Source organism: Heliangelus exortis, chromosome 2, assembly GCF_036169615.1.
Source record: "Heliangelus exortis chromosome 2, bHelExo1.hap1, whole genome shotgun sequence".
In the NCBI taxonomy this organism is placed as follows: domain Eukaryota; kingdom Metazoa; phylum Chordata; class Aves; order Apodiformes; family Trochilidae; genus Heliangelus; species Heliangelus exortis.
The window spans coordinates 143011931-143032874 of NC_092423.1; the positions used below are offsets into that span (position 1 = coordinate 143011931).

Sequence of the window (20944 nt, forward strand, 5' to 3'; positions counted from 1 at the left end):
ATCAGTGCTGTCGGGGATTGTACAACGCAGCTGCAACTGCTTCTTCTCAGCAGTTCAGTCCTGAACGCTTTCATCTGGGTCACTGTCAAAAATGTCATTGGAACTTCCTCTGACGACAGCTGGTTAATCCATAAGGACAACTGAAACAAGAACTGTGTGTGGCTTCAGTTCCCTCTCAGGCCCTTTTAAATGATGCTGAGATAGGAAACACCTTGTGATGACAAGATGGGCAATCTTCACAGTTCTGTTGTGTGCCACATTGCTCAGAGGTTTGCTTTCAACAAACAGCTCTGCAGGATTCTGTGAAGGTCTTAGCTGTTAGTTTTAAAAGTGGATTTTTTAGCTCTTGTGTTTGTAGGTGCAGGAGGATTCCTGGAGACTTAAAAAACAGAGGACTAACAAAGAAGAACACAGAATTTGTTATTTTTGAGCTGATATCATGATTTTTGGTTTCATGATTCATGATTGTGTCTTGTTGATGGTAATATGGGTGTCATGTAATGGAAATGAACAGTCCCTCCTCTATTCCTGCTGGGTTTTTTTCTCTCCTATTTTTTAAAGCACACAACTCGTTCATTACTGGTTTCTTGGACTAATCACACAAATAAATCACAGTTTTATAGGGAAAGAGGCCAACAGAAATGCTGAGTGCAGCTAAGATATCCTCTGTGTCCTGAGCTTGCCTCTAATGTGGCTACAGTGTTTATAGACTATTTCTTTTTAATATGAAAACTGAAGGCTCAAAAAGGAAGAATGTTAATTCCAGGAAGTCTCCAGTTTCTGCTCTCACTTATTTATTCCTCAGGGTTTGGGGTTTTTTGTGAAGATGAAGAAACAATGAGCCTGAATTGTGTTGTGATTTTGAAAAATAGAGAACTGGTACAGTTTTGCTTGCCTAACTTCTGTGGCAAGAGAAGATTTGTTTTCAGAGCCTGGGATATATTTCAAATGCATTAATGGAGGGAAAAGAAAGGTATTGCTTCCACATACTGCTTGAATGATATCCCAGGTTCCTTTATCACCCACTTCCAGTCCCAGTAAAAATTAAACATGAATTATAGCAGTGGATACCACGTCTTTTTCAAGACGTGTTTCCTGAATGTGGAGGCCATCACCACAGAAAATAGAAAAAACCCAACCCAGAACCCAGCAGAATAAAGCAGAGAATGTAAACCTGCTCTAACCACTCATACAAAGAACAGAAAATATTCACAGCTAGAATAGACCTCAAAACAAGAACTTTTCTCACCTTGCAACTATATTTGTAGAAGTCTGGAGTTTTTCTTTTACTTTTCAAGCTTGGACCTTATCTAATGCCAGTCCCATGCACATCCAGTGTTGTGACATGAAGTCTTGCTTGTCCAGGCTTTTAGCTCTCCCTCTAATGAGAGGACCTGTAGAACACTTCTATGCAGAAGCTTTTGCAGTTGTCATTTGAGTCATTCCTTGACCCAAGGGCAGTCTCTCAGTTTGGAGAGATCTCAGAGACGTGGCAACTTTGCAAACCTTCTAAAATCCCTTAGAGGAGATGTGATCAAAATCAAGCACAAACTAGATTGTTTTGCTTGGGCATAGTGAATTTTTGGATTCTGTATGTCATCTGATCTTAGTACCCTCTTTTCCTACCAAAGTTAGCCTTTTAATAAAGCAACTTCAGAATTTTCACAGAAACTGCTGATTTCAAAGTCTGAAAATTTCGGAATTTGGGAAACTGAAGCAGTTCAGTTTTTATGGTTTGATTTTGTTTTAAGTGAAGGTACTTGGATACTTGGTAAAACATGGTGAGCACATTCAGATCTGATGTTGAAGAATATATTTGTTAGATTAGTTGATAAATATTGTGCAGTCCTTGATCTTGATCTGTCTCTTTGCTATGCCAGGGAGACACCTAATTCCTTGCTCCAATTGAAAACCAAGGAAGGTGCTCTTCTGAGGGAAGCTGCCATGCCATTTTATCCCTTTTCTAGTCTCACCCATCCTCGTTCTTGTGAAAATGTACTTCAAAAAGCCAGGCAAAAAAGAAACATTCTCATTCTGTCCTGAGGACACACCCACACGCAGAGATGCTCTCATCAAAGATATTTTCCTTCTTTCTCATGACCAACTGAGTCAGTGCCCCTAGTCAGCAGCTGGCAAATACTGAGCCTTACAAACACAAACTAGGACACCGCAAATCCCACATGAGACTAAAGCCCATTGCTCACACGAGGTCTCATCTAAATCAAGAACGGAAGTGAGGAATAAGACCAAGTGGTGTTTATTGCTTCTTCTTTGGTTCTGCTGTTCTCTTAAAACCAGAGATGGCTCTTCTAGTACTCCGGGACTGACAATTTTAGCTTTTTCCTATGTTTATCTGCAACCATCTGCATCTCATTCATTAAGCTAGTAACAGGACTTCTTTGCCAGAGCCCTTAAAAAGGAAAAGAAACTATCCAGGAAGGTAGTAGAATTTGGAAATTCTACATACAGTGAACTAAAATGGCCGTCTCTACATCCAAATAATAATCTCTTTCTAATTATTTTTGGAAACCAATTTCTCCAGTTGCAGGCAATGGTACCCTATTAGTACAAGGGGCCTGCTTGTTTGAAGCATAAAAAATGTCCTGGGTGTTGGAAAGGGCTGCACAGAGTTCTTTGGGCTTAAAGGCTGGAGACAATTTGAAAAGAAGGATTTACTGTTTGTTTTCTGTTTCCTTTTAGCTTGCTTCTGGTTTTATGTTTTTTCAGGCTTAGTAATGCTTTGAGAAAATTCAGCCAGAAGCAAGCTGATTGTTTGAATAGATTGGGGTCCTTCATATAATGCTTCTAGGGTTTGGGTTTTTTTAGAGGATGGAAGCTACTCTTAGCAAGCATTATAGTAAATTGATGTACATGTTTGTAAATTAGTCATTGGAAACTTTTCAGAGCTATTCCAACCTTTCTGTTTTAGGTCAGATTTTACCAGATTTTATGCTAATTTATCTGCATTTTCAATAAATTGTTTACATATTTGCTTAACAACGGTGTACCATCTTTTCTTGATGAGGACCTAAAGAGGCAAGGAGTCTGGGATAGAAATTGGACTATCATATGTGCTCTGGTTTTGATGTGCTCTGGATCTGGTTGGTCTTTTGCAGCTTGGATTATCCTTTTGTTCCTCCTGCTTCTGCTCATAGCTCTTCTAAACTCTCCCTGCTCATTGTGTTAGCTGTCTTAGCATTTCTAGCCTAAATTTATTTCCACTCAATAGGAATAGTTAGTGCCCATTTGGCCTTGCACCAGCATTGTCCTAAGGTATAAATAGCTATTTTTTGTGCCTGTTCTCAGTCACTGTTTGTCACAGTTAAGGAAGTAAAACTATTTAGACTCCTCCTGTGAGATGGGCTCTCCATTCCCTCATGTGCCTCACAGAACCGTCTCTGTATCCACTCTGTCTCAATGTTTCTCCTTCAAACAAAATTTTCAGAAAGATTTGAGACTTGGTTAGAGCCATAACATAGACACTTTTCAGAGGTCCTCCAAAGTAAGGATGGCAGAGCTGGAAACAGTCAAACTTATTCCTCTTCCCTTTGCTTTGATCATTTGCTTCTTATGATTTAAATACCAGTATTTTACATTGTGCCACTGAGCAGATTTTGCTTCTCATCTGTTTTACCTGCACCAGGGGGCCAAGTGTTTTGACAACATATGTTGACTGATACTGTCTTTCTTTTCCAGGGAGGTTCAGCTTTTTCTCCATCATCCATTATTACAAAGAGGAGAGCACAGACCCAAGCAGCAGTTCTGGCTGAAGATGTGGGATGCCCTCCATCCACCAGTGAGGAAATTGTAGCCTGCCTCCGCCAATTGCCTGCTCGTGTCCTCAATGATGCACAGACTAAGGTAGACCACAGCAAAATAAAATCCCATTGGCAAGGAATCAAAAAGCATCCATTGACATGAAGCTGTGAGGAAACTTAAAAGATAAATTGATCAGAATTCTTGTACAAGAGGAATTAGAGGAGCTTGTTGGATTGATGCTGATGCCCATAACATCTGTCTCTGACCTTGATTCTCCTTTAGACTAAAAAACTACACTGTTTTGACCATGTCTTCCAAAATTAACCTAAATACAGTTTTTACCTTCTTCCAGTACCCTATCATCTGCCCCTTGGTGTTAATCTAGAGGATAAACAAGTGTCTGTAGCTTCAGTAACTGCATTTTTGCTGAAAAGGAAGTGAGGAGGGAGATCAGGGCTCAGTCTCTTCAGTGGGAGGTTTGTAAAGCTGAAGTATAAGTTAATATAAGCTAATTTAAGTGCTCTATTATTGTTTTTTTACTAATCTAGCTTCTAGCTATAAGTGGTCCATTCCAGTACTGGGGTCCAGTGATTGATGGAATTTACCTTCGTGAACCTTTGGCTAAAGCCTTGCAGCGCCCTCAGCCTCAGAAAGTTGATCTGCTCATTGGAAGTGCTCAGCAAGATGGGTTGATCAGCAGAGCCAAGGCAATTAAGGTAGGCAGAGATTCACTGTTGAGAAACTGGTGGTATTGCTATTACTGTGGTGATGCCACTGATCATATGCAGCCAGAACAGATCCTTTTCCACTTCTACAGTTTGTGAATTATAATCCATGCAAATATGCAATCTTCAGCCAGTTTTGCTTAGGCTGATAAGTGGCATCACAATATTTGTTAATTAACAGTGCTGCGGGAGATATGAAAATATAAAAGATCAGCAATGATTTAGCATGTATTGATGTGCAGCACTATGGTTTCCTGTCTCTGAAATCCTATTTATATTGCAATCTCTGTTGTAAATGACAAAGCGAAAAGCAAGCCCATAACCTGGTTATGAGGCTCTTCACTGTGCAGCAGGGCTGAGTCAGCCTTTTCCATGCCAACGTGTTTCATTTCAGCAACTTTTTTTTCTCTGTTGCCTTTTCAAAGTAAGTTTTCATGTAAAGATGACTCTGAATATGGACCAGCTATGACAGAGAATACCACTGGCCTAATTGTGTGGGGCTGGGTTTCAGTACATGAACTGGTAAAATAAAAAAGAATAGAGTCCATCTTGTACTTTGGACATAGAAGTCCCCAAAACTGTGAAGGTCTGCCCAGAGGGACTATGCTGCTTCTTGTGGACCCTTTGGCATTGTCCTTGACACAGTGTTATCAACCTCTTCGAGTTGATTTGTCTGTCTCTATGAGGGGAACAGTAGAACTTCCTTGTTCAACACTGCCAAATTAATTTTCATGTTCCAATGCGCTCACATATATGCTAAGAAACCAACACAAGAATATAACATGGCAGAGATAATTTTGAGGATTATTTAAATGAACTGTATGTCTGTTCTGTTCTGCCATCTTTTTGTAACAGTGTGGACTTCATCTCTTGGGAAGCAGTGTGAGATTAATCCTAATTTCACGTCACTGGTACCAAATAACATATAGTCCAATTTACTTCATATTTGAAGACAAAATTACTGCTTTGAAAGAAAGCTTTGTGATCCACCTGAATGAGGTTCATATTGCTTGTTTAGTCTCTGTCATAAATTTCTGCTTTTTTTCGAAAAATCTTTCTCTTCTGGAGTCAATTAAAAGAGGAAGTTAGGCATAAGAAATAGACTGGGTTGCTGAAGACCTGCAGATAATGATCCAGACACTGCGAGAGAGGAATAAACCTCAGAAACCTCATTATAAACCATGTGATGAAGACTAGGAAGTGAAATTCAGGCTTTACCAGTATTTCCACATGTGACAGTTGTCTGCAAAAGTGAAACGGAATTCCATGATGTATTAGGAAACATGAAATGAATAATGATATTAATGAAAGTCACAAGTGCTAAAAAACATCACTTTCAGATTAAAATCAAAGGGAAAAACACTTGTAACTGAGAGCTGAGCAGTAAAATGTTCCTTTCCGAAAAGAAAACCTGTAATATCTTCGTTATTTAAAAGCTTGAGGAAAATAAGATTGGAAGAGGACTCAAAAAGTTGGTGCAACTCAACCATAAGAAATGTTCATGTTAACCTCAACCTGAGAGTCCTGTTTGAGAATCTCCTACTGATGGAGATATTCTTATCTCCTTTGGCAAAGGTTTACCCATCCTTACTTAGAACGCGAGTTAACTTCCTAACTAGATATCCTAATACCTAACTTACTTGGTGCTGCTGCTCTAAGTCAGATTCCATCCCTATTCCAGAAAATTTGTAACGTTCTTGGTAGGTGTTCATATTTTTTTCCCCCTCCCTTTTGGCTTCCTTAAGCTATTTTCATGTTCTCATTAAGAACTGATGATTTTTTTAATTAACATTTCCCTCTATTTCTGTTTTCTCATGTCTTCAGGTATTAGGGGGATATGACTGTTTTGACCAGCTTGTATTCTTGTCTTTGAATTGTTTTCTTAAAGACTTGCTGCAAGATTAAGATTTTCTGATTTCTTCTTTGTCTGTGCATTTAGTGTACTAATTTCTGGGAAACTGTAAAGTTTCCTCCATTGCTGAGCTACTTACAAGCATGAATTTTCCAGCTCAAGTATTTTTATGCCACAGCCATGCCCAAGCATGGTTGCAGTCAAAGTCAGATAATAGTCCTGAGCAGGCCACAGGTGCCTTGTGGCAGCAACTGATCCTGGTTCTGCTCTGTATTCTCTGTCCCAGAGTCATAATGAATCTTTGTGCTGTCTCCTCCCCACAATAAACCTAGAAGGATGAGAGACAACACACAGTATATCCCACTCTTCTACTTCAAGGATTCCTTTGAGGTAGATGGGACTTGCATCTTTCTGGAAAAAACAGAAGATGGTTTTACTGATAGACTAAGGAAGGTGGGAGGGCTTAGCTGGTGGTCAGCTCAGGGAACCAAGACACAATTCATGGTTTGCCCCTGACTACAGGTTATTTAATTTGTTCTACAAGAAGGGACCAAACCTCTGTGATGAAAATGTACCAGAGGTTGTGCTTCAGCTCGATAGAGAGAACCCTGTGTGTGTTTGAATAGATAAACAGCACAGTTAAAGGTCTTGTGGTACATGTATGGATTTGGCAAAGTCCTTTATTTCCATTTCCTTTATAATGGCTGATTTCAGTGCAGTCAGATGCAAAGAGTGAGGGATAGAAAAATTTAATCTCTGCTGACTTGTTCCACCAGTTTCTGGGAACAGCTGTGCTGGCAAATTCAGCCAAGGGCTTGCCCTCTTAATCCTGGTCTTGATCTATTAATAATGATACTGAAAATGGTGAGGAGACACTTCTAGCGCTTTGCATTCAAGCAAGCTTGAGACAATGGAAAACTTAGGCTGGATCACCTTAGGCTGGGATTGCATACAAGTTGGATAACTCTCAGCAGCTGAGTATTAAGAGTGAGAGTAAAACTACCAGACTGCAACCAGACCTGAAGGGGGTCCATGCAGCTGGCACCATGTTGTTCTGTGGGGACTTACTGGCATTTATTTGTGTTGGGTATCTGTGCTTACTTGAATGAAGCAGAAGGCCAGAAGGCACTACCTATGTGCTAGCAAAACATTAGTGATTGATTTGTTTCCAGTTAAAGGCTGAGGTGTCTCAGTGATGCTGACAGCAGGGCGTGCTCAGTGTTGTGCCCATGGAAATGACCATTTTATGGCATTCACTTGAACGCATATTAATGTGAAATGAAGCAGATTTACCACTTCCTGGAGCATTTTTTACTCATCCCCAGTGCAGCCATCAGATGGCTGAAACTAAGTGGAAACAAAGTGGAGTTTGTTACTGCTGAGTTGTACCCTAATCCACTATTATGTGACATGTGGCACTGTTAAGCCTGGACCTGTAAACTGGAATTTCCATGGCAGGCCCTCAGGGATGTTATCTCTGAGCAGTCAGAGTTTAGGGCAGCTGAGCAGTGTTCTGCCTCTTGGAAGATGTAAACATTTGGTCCACCTACTGCTATGATTACTTTTTAAATAAAACACTGGACCAGATTCATTCATATGTAGGAACAAGAGTAGCACTCTGTAACTCACTGTTTAGACAATGTTTATGACTAACTTGCATCGTTGGAACAGTAGAAAGTGGTGCACCTGCTATCTTTAATTATTTTCTTATTTATTTTCTAAAAAAATTTTGAAAACCCCACTATAACTGTAAGGTCAGTTGCTAAAGCAGAATGTAAATTGTTTTACATAATGTGCAGCTGTTTTTAGTAATCTGGTAGCAGCTGGGTTATCTTCTGCTATTTGAAAATTGCTCCTTGGCCGTATATTTTCTAATGGGAAACATTTTTTGGACATGGAGAATTGATCAAATTGAATCAAATTCTGAAAAATTGATTTGTCTTTTTAATGTTTCATGGGTTCTATCTTGAACATATTTTGTTGGGGTTTTTTTGGTGGTATCATTCTAAAATGAGCTGTTTAAATTATATTGTAGCCAAAGCCACACTTGAGAAGTAGTGTTTCACGTTTCATTTTAATACTATTTCAGTGCTGGTTGGAATGAAAAATCTCAAAAAGTCTCAAATCCCAGTTCTTTTTCTCATCCATTTCTGCTTGTTGAGTCCTCTTTCATCTGACTCAATGAATCTCAAGGACTTCACTCTATTAACAGTGATTGCTGAGAAAGGTCACCAGAATTTTTGGGGCATTTTAAAGATCACAAGTACATAGATGCAGTAAAAAAACTAAGACTGACCACACTGAGCCAGATCAAAGGCACATTTAGCACATTTAGCACTGTTTAGCAGTGCATTTAGCACTGTTTTCAAAAGTGGATGGGAGTGGATGTTTGCAAGAGTAGGGTAATCAAATCTGATGCTTTTGTTAAACGTTTATCTGATGCTTGGTAGTTGATCTGGCAGTGAAGGATCAGTTCTTAGGTTATCAATAATCAATACCCTAAGTTTGTTTCCTCTTTCTTTTTCACTGTTTTAAGTACCTTTTGCAAGTATAAAATAAAATTACACATCCATTTAAAAATAAATAAATAAATTACAGCACTGTATGAAAGTTGCTTTCTACAGGATGCTTTCCTAGCTAAATCCACCATCATCAGTCACCAAATTGGAGATCCCTAATGGTGTGGCAGCAATGCTTCTCCAGTTAGTAGGGAGCTGACCTTCTGTGTGCTGAAGCTGATGGGAAGATTGCTTTCAAACTCAGTGAATTGGCTGTCAGGTCTTCAGAGATAATTTCTGTTTTGTGCAGTAAAATGTACGTGCCCTGGCTGAATTTACACTGAATGATTTTGCAGGCAAGTGTACAATGCAGTTTCATATGTGGCATTTGTGCACATGAAGTGACATGTCAGGTGTGACTTGCAGATCTTTTACAGAGTACAGCTGTATGACTGAAACTGGCACCACATTTCAGTGGTGGCCAAAATCTAGCAAAAGAAGAATTTATTAGAAGAACAAGGAGAATTGCCAAGATTTTTATGGACCTTGGGATATTTGGTAGTGTTTTGAAATCCCTTGTAAAGTCGTTTAATCAAAATCCACAAAGCATTAGGGTGCATCAGCCTCTGCACACGGGGACTTATTTTCCATCTTTCACTTCTGTGAATCTGTTGGAAAGTAATTATTCCTTCTGGACTTTCTGTATAGGGTCATGGAAAGACCTTCGAGCAGTGTGATGAGAACCAGCTGTGAGCCATCAAAATAATATATTCAGTAAAGCATCTATGGCAACTGGGCTGGCACAAACCTATTTTGCATCAGAATAACTGCACAAAATAATATAGGTGGTTTATTAGATCTTTCTCTCTGGACTTCCTATACCAAGTTTCAGACAGTGTGCACCTGCAAGGCAGGCACATTTTTTGTAGGTGTTTCCAGAAGAGACAGAGTGATATAGCCATGAAATGGCTGTATCATGAAATATATAACATATATTTATGAAATATATATATATGAATATATGAAAAAAATATATGAAATATATATATATAGCCATGAAAGGACTATATGGTGTGCTCACTTTCTGTACTTCCTGAAGGAAAGGAGTAATATCTCCCTCTCTCTTATCTAGTTTCACTTCAGGGAGCTCATCAGAAAGTCAGCATTGGACACACCTACAGTGAAGAACTGTCCATGTTGACTGCTTCTGTGAGAAGTACTGGAGACAGTCCAGCAAAGAGCTCTGAGGATGAATAAGGGACTTGAGCATCTCCCCTATGAAGAAAGACAGAGAACTGGGACTGCTAAGCCTTGAGAAAAGAAGTCTGAGAGGGGATCTTACTAATGTCTATATCTGAGGGGTGTGTGTCAAGAGGATGAGGCCAGTCTCTTTTCAGTGTGGCCCAGTAATAGGACAAGGAATGATAGGCTGGAGTTGGAACATGGGAAGCTCCACCTCAAGATGAGGAGAAACTTCTTTACTGTGAGGGTGACAGAGCTTCCCAGAGAGGTTGTGGAGTCTCCTTCTCTGGAGGCTTTCAAAACCCACCTGGATGGGTGGCATACCCTGGGTTATCCCCTGCCTTGGCAAGGGGGTTGGACTCAATGATCTCTGGAGGTCCCTTCCAACCCCTAACATTCTATGAGAGCCAAAGGGGTTTCTGTAGTATTAGAACCACATCAGCACAGCACAGTAGCTATGATCTGGATTTACTTGGTTATGGAATCATTCCTGTAATATGTTTGGAGGAAGCCAATTCTACCAGCTGGTGACAGTCATGGGAAAGCGAAAAAAAGTAGGGCTGTCCCCTACTTCTAGGAATCAGAGATCACAGCAGAGAGGACTCATTCCACCAGAGGGAGACCTGAGCCTGTATTGTTCCACTAAAAAAGTATCTTTTGGTTTTGTTTCTAAATTCCATGTATGCATTTTGTTCTCAGAAATTTGAAGAAAGTCAAGGAAGAGCCAACAGCAAAACAGCCTTTTACCAGGCTCTGCAAAATTCTTTAGGAGGGGAAGACTCCAACCCATTAATTGAAGATGCAGCCACATGGTATTACTCCCTTGAACACTCAACTGATGATTATTCATCCTTTTCCAGAGCTTTGGAAAATGCCACCCGGTAAGAAATTCATCCTATTACAGGTGTGGGATTGGGGTTAAGCAAGGTTTGCTTGTTTATCTCAAGTGTGCATTTATATTCTGAAAACTTGAGAAATTCTTATGCAAATGAAGTAAGTATGGAGAATATAATTTCATTTTCCATGACGTTTCCAGTGTCATTGGTAAACAGAAACTGAACTGATTTTTATGCCTTGTGAAAATTAAATTGTCTTTCCTGAACTGTATACTGGAGTCAGACTACACATCAAAGATGTCTTTGTTGTTTGCACACTCGGTATCAACAATTCCTTGAGTCCTCTCATCCCTGTGACAATAGAAGAAATAATAGACTTTCCTTTATTTACAGTCATCTAACTTCACAGTTAGATACTTCTCTTAGTTTTTGGAAATTTGGAGAGTAGTCAAGCTTGAAAACTTTGATTTCAGCAAATTCATTAAATTTTAAATTATGAAACCTGCAAAATATATTTCTTCACAATGTCAGACTTTTTACAGGTGAGTATCCTGTATCAAACAATGAAGCATTTGTAAATGTTCAGAAAAGTGTTTCTCAACCCCATTCTGTGCATTGCTACTTTTCATTTCACCCATGGCAGAAGAATCCCCTTAAGCTTACTGATGTGTTTCCTTGACCATTGTGTAATCATTTATGGCAGTGACTGTATGATGTCACCCAATCCACATTTTCCTCCCTTTGTGTATTGTTTTCCATGGTGAGAAAGAGCAGAATCAGACAGTAGGATGCCTCTGTAGGAAGTTTTCTTGGGGAGGTGAAAGGAGAACACATGATAGCTGACTTCTGCCTTGTTTGATCCATCAGGACACAGCATATAATCACAGTGCCTCCCAGGTTCTTCCAGAGGAGATATCTAGGGTGAAATCTCAGCAGGTACATGAGTAACTCACCTCGAGTATACACTCCATATTTTTTGTTGAAACACTGCAGACAGGGACCACTGGGAAGCAGAAGTTGATCAGTGAGCCGTATTCACACCACCTAATCATGGAATCATAGCATATGCTGAGTTGGAGGCGACCCATCAAGATCATCAAGTCCAACTCCTGATATTGTGTATATATAATATAATGTATACACATAGCTTTGACACTTACTTGGGTATGACATCAGGGCCCAGCAGTTCTGGATAACAGTCAGTTTGAAATGTTCCTTGTCCTGTAGAACAAAAACTCCACAGTGGCCATGGAACCCATAGGAGCTTACAGAGACCAATGGATATCTTTAGCTCGGGAGACATGGGGGCTGGGATGGCAGAGAAGACTTGAGGTTTTGCTCACTCCCCCATGGGAAACCAGTTTGGTTTATCCAGTTACAAATCTTGAGCTGTTGGGGGTAGTCCCATTTGTCTGAAAGATGCAAACTGAGGGGAAATCTCCTTTTACATCCTTTTTACTGCCTCTGTGCAACTAGGGCGTTGAATGTTAAAGTGAAACATCCTCAGAAAACAAATCACAAAACGCTTTCCTGATTCCTGTCTCTTCTTCTGACCAAATTTACTATGAAAACTATTTACATTTCTAAGGTGGTGTGTTTTACAAGCTGGTGATCTGTCTCCTTTTGTACCCTTCCAAGATATTTCATCTCTGTTTTGAACCCAGGCATAGCTACAAGCTCATGCTATCTGTGGGCTCAGCATTGCAGCCTTCTGTTCCACTGAGGGCCTCTCCATGAGAGTTTAGAGACAAAGTTTGCCTTTCAGTGGGTCATCATCCTCCATCAAAAGTGCAGGGCATTGCTCCAGGGGAGCCTCAGGAAGCAGGAGATGAATAGGAGCCAAGATTCACTTGGAAACATCTGATTCAAGACAGCAGTGACCAAATCTGTCGGGGAAGGTTTCTGGGTGGTCCAGGTGTGCTGGTGCATTGAGGTCATGGAGTAAACAAGCCAGAGTGCTGTGGGTTGAGTTTTGTGCCATTTATGGAGTCTCACATCATGCCCCATTTCCCTGCCTCATTGCCTGTTCCAGGGACAAGCCACCCCTTACAGCAGCATTTGGGTTCACTGCATGCATCACCCATTCAGCATGGTGGCTCGTGGGTATTAGAGCCAGAACTCATCCTCAGCCTCTTTCCATCACCACCATTACCCATGAGGCTATAATTCTTTAAGTTTTTCAGTAAGGTTTTAAGCCATAATAAACCACGGAAGGATTTTTAACCCTTCTTCCCATACAGAGATAGATCCACAGGGATGTTGCACTTGGTTGTCCATGTTCAGCTCAGGGCTCAGGGTGGTGCAGACACTGACTTTTGCAGGTCTGGGATGGCCAGCACACTGCTTGCTTACAAAAGGAATGTTGTCCACAAATAACTCCTCCACCAGGATCTCTGGTGGTAATACTTTGCTTTAAGCCCTGGAAATTTCTCCAGCTCAAGCAGAAAGGGAGGGAAGACAGGAGTTACAGAATGACAGTCATCTGCACCAGTATCACACCCATGGTGGAGAAAAAAAGGGCTTGGTTCTGGTTTTTTTGGTGTTTGTATTTCGGTTTGTATTTTGGGTTTTTATTTATTTATTAGCAAAACCCACACCAACAGCATAGATGTGTAACCCAAGAAAAGTTCTATGTAGAAAGTTATAGTTAATTGCTGAAGTTATAACAGAATTTTGAAGTGTGAGGAAGCAACATAACTAGCTGTTATAAACTGCATACATTTTGAATGTTTTGTGGTTTTAAGACATTTCCACTTTGAAAATTTTTAGCTGCAATTCTCTGTTATTTTTTTCATGTATAAATTGAGTTTCATTTTCTTTTTCTTTCCTTTTTTTTTTTTAAATATTTGTTTTTAATTTTTTTTTTAAACTCTGGTATTCCATCTCTGTAAGAAGAAGCCATTTCATTTTCGAGGTTACTATTTTTATTTATTTTTTTCTTTTGCTTCTCCAGAATAGCTGACTTTTTCCTCCCATAGCACCAACTGAGAAACAGCTTTAAGTGGTGAAATATATCTCAAAGCATTTCTTGAGAGCCCTGGTCTCCACAAACTCCCTAGTTTTCAAAGAGCATTTGCTCCTCTAAAGCCTTATGCTGGTAGGTAGGCTTATGAAGAAGAGTAATTTTCGTTTCATATGGGTGTTGTCAACCATAACTGTCAAAAAGTATTGTGGTCAGCCAGCCCATAGCTTGTGGTCTCACAGATGAGCTTAAAATAAACTCTGCTGAACCAAGATAGCTACCCAAACAGTGCCTTTCATAACCATACCAGTTAAACATAGCAACATGTTTTTTATGCTTCTCTGACACTGTTCCTTTTTACCATCAGCCACTCTTTTTTTACCCACCACGTCTGAAGGAGCAGCTACAGTTTCATATTCACCAGACTGAGAATTGAAACCCACCCCTCTGTGTAGCAGATACAGCCACGTGTGCTCACGTGGTGATTGATGGATATATAAACACCCAAAGAGTGTGCTGAGTCTACAGGCACATGTAAAATATGGTAATATGTGTATATATGGTATTGCCTTAAGGAATCACAAGGAGGTATTTTGCAGTAAGGTGTCCTGTTTTCTGTCTGCCCCTCTTGAACTCCTTGGGCTCCTTCCAGCTACTGCTCACTTCACCTTCCAGCTGCACTCCTTGGGGTGATAGAAGGTTGGGACAGATTTGCTTCACCGTTGCATTGCAATGCCTGGTGATAAATTGATTATTTAAGTATCTCACTGCACTCTTCTCATTTAACCTTCCTCTCCCAGACGTACTTGCCCAGAAATAGAGATATTCACCAGGTATTCTGTACTGATGAGCCCTGCCACAGGCCCTGCAGGATATCTCCAAAAGTGGTCTCTTACCTCTTCCAGCTCTAGAATCTCTAGCCCAAAAAACATCATACAGATCCAAACACAGAAATTATATTATTGATCCTTAGACCAGGGATAATATAAACCCTTTTACTAGACGCCATCTCAATATAGGGGTGCCAAAAGAAGGAGCTTTTGTATCCTATTACAAGCATAGACACCCATAAGCTAGACTAAAATGGGATTGGTTTTATGGCCAGGATACTTCTTATGTGTTGATTTATTTATTAACATTACCATTGTTCAATGCTCCATAAAACAGCAATTTTAGTGAATTATAAGCTGTATTTGGCTCATAGAAGGTGAGTGTGGTTTCCCTCAGTGGACTTAAAGGCAGAGAAATAAATTCTTCAGGAAGATTTCAAGAAGAGTATCAATATAGAGAGGTCAGTTACTTGTGCTTTGTTTTTTGGGTTTTTTTTTCCTTCTTTTCCATTTTTTCTGTGATGTGCCTAAGTCTATTCCCTGCACCTTGTTTTTTTTATCAGTGACCAGTTTGTCACATGTCCCATCATAAACATGGCCAGTCACTGGGCTGCTGCTTCCAGAGGAAATGTCTTCATGTACCATGTACCTGAGAGCTCCTCACAGGGCAGGTAAGGAAATATCTTTTTTTTCTTGGATTTAGAGTTTTCAAAAACAGGAATTTCTATTTGGGCACCCTGTAGAGAAAATGGATAGATGTAGGTGTGAACAGTTTGGATTAACAAAGGTGGGATTGGGCTCTAATATATTATTTCCCTCAGTTGCCTACATATAGGAATGCTGTTTCTAAACCAAGACACTTCAAATTAGGTGCCTAAATTGAGTTCCCTTTTCCAACATACCTCCCTTTGCCAGTTCCAGATAGCCTTTTAGATTTCTCTCAGTGTCTGATAAATGTCCCCCAAAGGACTAGAATGTGGTCTACGTTGTCAGGAGCCCCCAGCTCTCAAGGTAAATGGGGTAACATAAGACCCCAACATGAATTTAACACTGCCTCCTTTTGATGTCAGTGCAGTGGTACTACAATTAGATGACTGCTCTTCATTGTGCTCAGTCCTTCCATTCATTCCTTCCTTCTCCAGCACCATGACTTGTGATCAGCTAACAGAATGTCATGGGTGGAGGAAAAATATTTCTGAACACAAGAAGCTGCAGACTCAGGCTCTATGTCATCCTTTTTTGTTAGAAGCTTACTTGAAAACTTTTCACTAGGAGAAGCTATATCATATCTTAGACAAAAATGTCTGAAAGCTGAGAGAGTTGGGTTTGTTCAGCCTGAAGAAAAGAAGGCTCAGGGGCAACCTTAGAGTGGCCTTCTAGTACCTGAAGGGGCTACAGCAGAGCTGGGGAGGGGGTTTTTATAAGGGCGTGGAGTGATAGGACAAGGGTTAATAGCTTTAAACTGGAAGAGGGTAAATTTAGGTTAGACATTAGGAAGAAATTTTTTAGTGTTAGAGTGTTGAGACACTTGCACAGGTTTCTCAGAGACGCTGTGGATGCCCTTCCCTGGAAATGTTCAAGGCCAGGCTGGATGCAGCAGGCTGGATGCTCAAAGCCAGGCTTTGAGCAACCTGGTGTAATGGGAGATGTCCCTGCCCATGCAGGGGGGTTGGAACTAGATGATCTTTAAGGTCCCTTCCAAACCCTTCTATGATTCTGGGATTCTATGAAATGCCTGTGTGAGATGCAAATGCCTTGTTCCCTTGGGCATGGGACAAGCTGGTAGTCAGAGGCTGCTAGGTTAATTTCTCTGGATTTATTTTAAACCCATCCCATCCCAGAAGTCAGGATGAGGTACTGAGCTTTGCAGGCAGTGGTCAGCACTTTGAGCTACTATGGGATACACCACAGTAGCTTCTGGTCTCTTGTTCTCAAAGGCAGCTGAAAGTCACCTGCAGTCACAGCAGACACATTAGGGCAGCAAAGCACACAGGGCTGCTCATTTTCTTGATTTTTCCTTAGGAAGGAGCAGGTCTTGTCCACTGCTCCCTGCCAAGAAAGATTATTGAGACACTTTCCTTTTTCTCAGAGTTTTTCTGAAAGGGCTCAGGGGAGGGACAGCAGGGTCCTACTGGCACCATTTGATACTGTGAAGTTCCCTGTGAACAACACGGGTTGGTTTGGGTTTTTTTCTTTCCTTTCCTGATAGTGTAGTGAAAAAGCATTTGAAAGAAACCAGGCAAGATCTAGGTTAGAGATGAAAGTCATTATGCTGCAGTAGCACAGGCTCAATTTCTTTTTAGCTGAGAAGTTAATCCTTGGGATCCTGTATTTCACTGGCAGCTCCAGTGGGAACATTTGCAGTGCTTCTTTTGGCTATCAATAGGCTCAGATCAGTGACTTTTACAAGGCTCCAAATAGTGGCAAGCTGTGGTATGCCAAAAATCCAGACACAAAGAAAGAGAAGATGTGTTCTCAAATTAGCTACCAAATTTTCTTTTGCTTTGGAGAATGACAGTGACCCAGTCGTGTATGATAAGATCTTATTTGAAAGTTGATGACATAGTAGTTGTACAACTGAGAGTCACTGGCTTTGTGGCAGTGATTTTAAATGGGTGAGAATTTCTTCTTTTATCTGGCACTATTTAAGGTTTATCTTGTGCTTGTGTTATTTAGCTCTTGCCACATTCTTCAGTGCAGTAATAGTTTATGCAGCGCTTAGATACACATTTTAATAATATTTATGTTGTTAGTGGTATTCTAAACTAATTACCTTAAATTTTAGTGTACAACTTATTATGTCACTTTTTCATAACCCTCTCTAGAAGGACAAACAAAGCCAGTATGCTGTTCCAAACCTATGGTCTCATGAGGCTCAGTGCCTAAGCTAAGCCACTTGCAAGCAGAAATGGGTCAAAATTGGTATGCTGCATTTGCATTCTTACTCCTTTTTTCAATTTTTATGCCATTAAAATAAATGTTGTTTAGGTTTTAAAAGCCAGGCACTTAAAGAGAAATTGCAGAATTCAGCTCGTCTGTTTACCAAAGGAACTCATTTCACACTACCATGTGACTGTTTATGAAGTGATGCCATTTTCCCAAGGGACCCCACACAATTCTATGCTGAATATTTTGCAAGTATTTTTGTCTACCCATTGTCTTCATTCTTTCCTAAATGATTCCTTCCATATTCTTAATCTTTTGCTCTGTAGCCTTTCCCTCACCCTCCCTACAGCATTCCCCTCTCCATGTATTACACGTGCACTGCAGGCTGTCCAGCAGCCTCACCACGTGTCAATGAAGTGATGCTGTCAAGGGCAGGAGCTTCACACGTGAGAGTGGCCTTAAATGGTAAAAATGGTGAGAAACCATCAGTGATCTGAAACCAACAAGTCACAGTGTTTGGGAATATTACTGGCAATTTGTCCTATTGGAGTAAAATCAATGTTATAAATGAAACAATCCTCAAGTAAAATATATAAACTAACCTTGGGGAAAGATCTGGCAACCACCAGCTCCTAAGGGACTTGCCTAATCATTGAAGCAGTGAATCCTGGCTTCTTCAAAAATTGTTCTTCTTAGGAGGAAGGTCAAGGACAGATATTCTGCCAAGTAACCTACAGCTTAGGCTGGGACGTAGGACCTGAGGGTTTAAACTTGCTCAGCCAAAGTGAGAATGAAATCTGTGACACTGGAAATTCTCTATCTATTAAATTGTTCATAGTAGAACCCTGTGACAGCCCTTTTTTTTGTGTTAAGGAATGCACAAACCAACAGAATGTTTTGCACACAGTAGGCATGGAAAGGATATTTGTGAATACACACACTTGACCAGATTCCCCTCAGTGCTGTGTAGCTGGAGGAACACACCATTAGATGTTACCCATTACTCTCAGGCATTAGACAGAAAAAATATTTCTCAGCTTGTTTGATACTGAATTTCATCTGTGTTTGCTGAGATACAGATCTTTGGTCATAAAAATAGAAAATTCTGTAGTATCATGTCCATAGAGATAAAATAATGCCTTTCTGCTCTTTGTTGTCTAAATTCCTCCCAAGATTCCAATTTACACAGGATATGGACCTTTCCCTCTTTGGATTTATTTTCTATATCATAAAGATGATGATAATATAATCATCTAACTAGTTATCTATAACTAGTTATCTATACTAACTATGAATAGCTACCATACAGGGGTGCTGGAGAGAGCACATTAAGGTAATATTGTGTTCAGATAACTGCAACAATGAAAACTACTTACTCATATAAAGATATTTTTGCTGGGGAAATGGTGATTCACTAACTAAGACAAGGCACAGTGCAGCAAAATATTCTCCATTTTCTCTCTGTCACCTCTCTATTATTCTATGTGTGTCTTCCAAAGTGTGTAACAGCACAGAGTTAAAATCCAGAAATTAAAATGTGTTGGTATTTCCTCGTGGTTCACATGGAGGAATCCCATAGTAACTCAGAGTAAAATAAACAAGAGAGAGAAAGAAGTCAGCCAGTAAAGACAGACCCAACTATAAAGCTGCAAAGCAGTCAAAATATTATCAAAGAGTAAGAAATTTTTGTCAGTACAAGTCAATTAGCAAATGTGTATCTCACAACTGGATGTCTCTTCGTTGTGCACACACACACTCATCCAAGCATGCATAGAGACAGAAGCAGGACTTGAAAGTCCATGCTAAACTGATGCCTGTGACATTTGTGGAAAATCACATAAAACCAAGAACTGACAGTTTTCATAAATGGATCTTGCAGAGAGCAAACCAGTTATCTCCTTCCACGTAGTAGCATTCTCCCCAGCTTGGCGTGACACCGTGTCTGCTTTAGTCTTTAGTTCCTACTTGGATAAGGAGCAGCCAACTCCTGCATTAGTGATCTGTGGTAAAAATATATATATGCAACCCAGATGCCATTTTCTCACTCTCATTTGAGAACACTTGGGCTTTGGAGTAAACATTTATTCTAAACAATGCGAGAGGAATGTGACTGCTCAGCATTGCCTGAGATTAGTGGAGAGGGCTGGACGATAGCTTTAGTTACACTAAAGAAATATATGATAGAAGAAACATGTTTTGAGAAGGATAATATTGTTAACTGTACAAAGATTTGCCTCATTAACCCTTTAGGAAGTTTCTAGGTGATTTTTGCATATTTTATGAAGCAACACTGCTTGCCACATCTGCGCAGTTTCTAAAAGTCCCACCGTGATGCCAAATGTGCTGTCTTAAAAGCAGTGGATAAAAATCAGTGCTCTGCTCACTGAGGAGGCCAGATCATCAGCTGCAGCAGAATGGCAAAGCATCATTTTTGTCCTTAGAATCATAGAACTGGCTGGGTTGGAAGGGACCTCAGAGATCATCAAGTCCAACCCTTGATCCACTACCGCTGCAGTTCCCAGCCCATGGCACTGAGTGCCACATCCAGTCTCTTTTTAAATATCTCCAGGGACGGAGAATCCACTACTTCCCGGGGCAGCCCATTCCAATGTCTGATCACCCTCTCAGTAAAGAAATTCTTTCTAATGTCCAACCTAAACCTCCCCTGGCACAACTTGAGACCTCTTGTGCCCTCTTGTCTTGCTGAGAGTTGCCTGGGAAAAGAGACCAACCCCCCCCTGGCTCCAACCTCCTTTCAGGGAGTTGTAGAGAGAGATGAGGTCTCCCCTGAGCCTCCTCTTCTCCAGGCTGAACAGCCCCAGCTCCCTCAGCCTCTCCTCATAGGATCTGTGCTCCAGTCTCTTCACCAGCCCAGTTGCCCTCCTTTGAACCTGCTCCAGGACCTCGATATCCTTCCTAAACTCAGGGGCCCAGAACTGGACACAGGACTCCTAGGGGTCTAAACTGAGACTTAGTGAGGCTCTATCTTACAGTCATTAACACTACCAGAATAATTGCCACAAGAGCTTTTTTAACTGTTGTGCACTGGACAGAGCCATCCAAGATTAATGAAATTATGTCTGTTTTCAGTAATTTTAGCTGGGGCTGTCTTTGCCTCTTGACTGGGCACTTGTGTGTATATTAGTGTGAGTTGTTAAAAGACTACTCCATGCCAATGCTCACATAGTTGGCTGGATTTCTATGACATTTTTTAGTATTCCTGTAACTGAAGGGCAGAACTCCTCATTGATAAAACAAAAATGAAAAACACTTGAGTGTAAACCCATTCAACTATGTGAAGTATTTTCATTTTCTGTTTATTATATACACTGTGCTAATTCTCTATGTTCTTAA

At 40.4% G+C, this 20944-nt stretch overlaps 1 protein-coding gene across 1 annotated transcript in view; it reads left to right on the plus strand.

Annotated features, from left to right (window-relative positions):
* Nucleotides 1-20944, plus strand: part of TG (thyroglobulin) — a 156078-nt gene that overhangs the window by 121974 nt on the left and 13160 nt on the right. The window contains exons 42-45 of the mRNA XM_071736933.1: nucleotides 3697-3861; nucleotides 4308-4475; nucleotides 10776-10957; nucleotides 15268-15375. Coding sequence (XP_071593034.1) covers nucleotides 3697-3861; nucleotides 4308-4475; nucleotides 10776-10957; nucleotides 15268-15375 — 623 coding nt within the window. The remainder of the gene's footprint in view (nucleotides 1-3696; nucleotides 3862-4307; nucleotides 4476-10775; nucleotides 10958-15267; nucleotides 15376-20944) is intronic.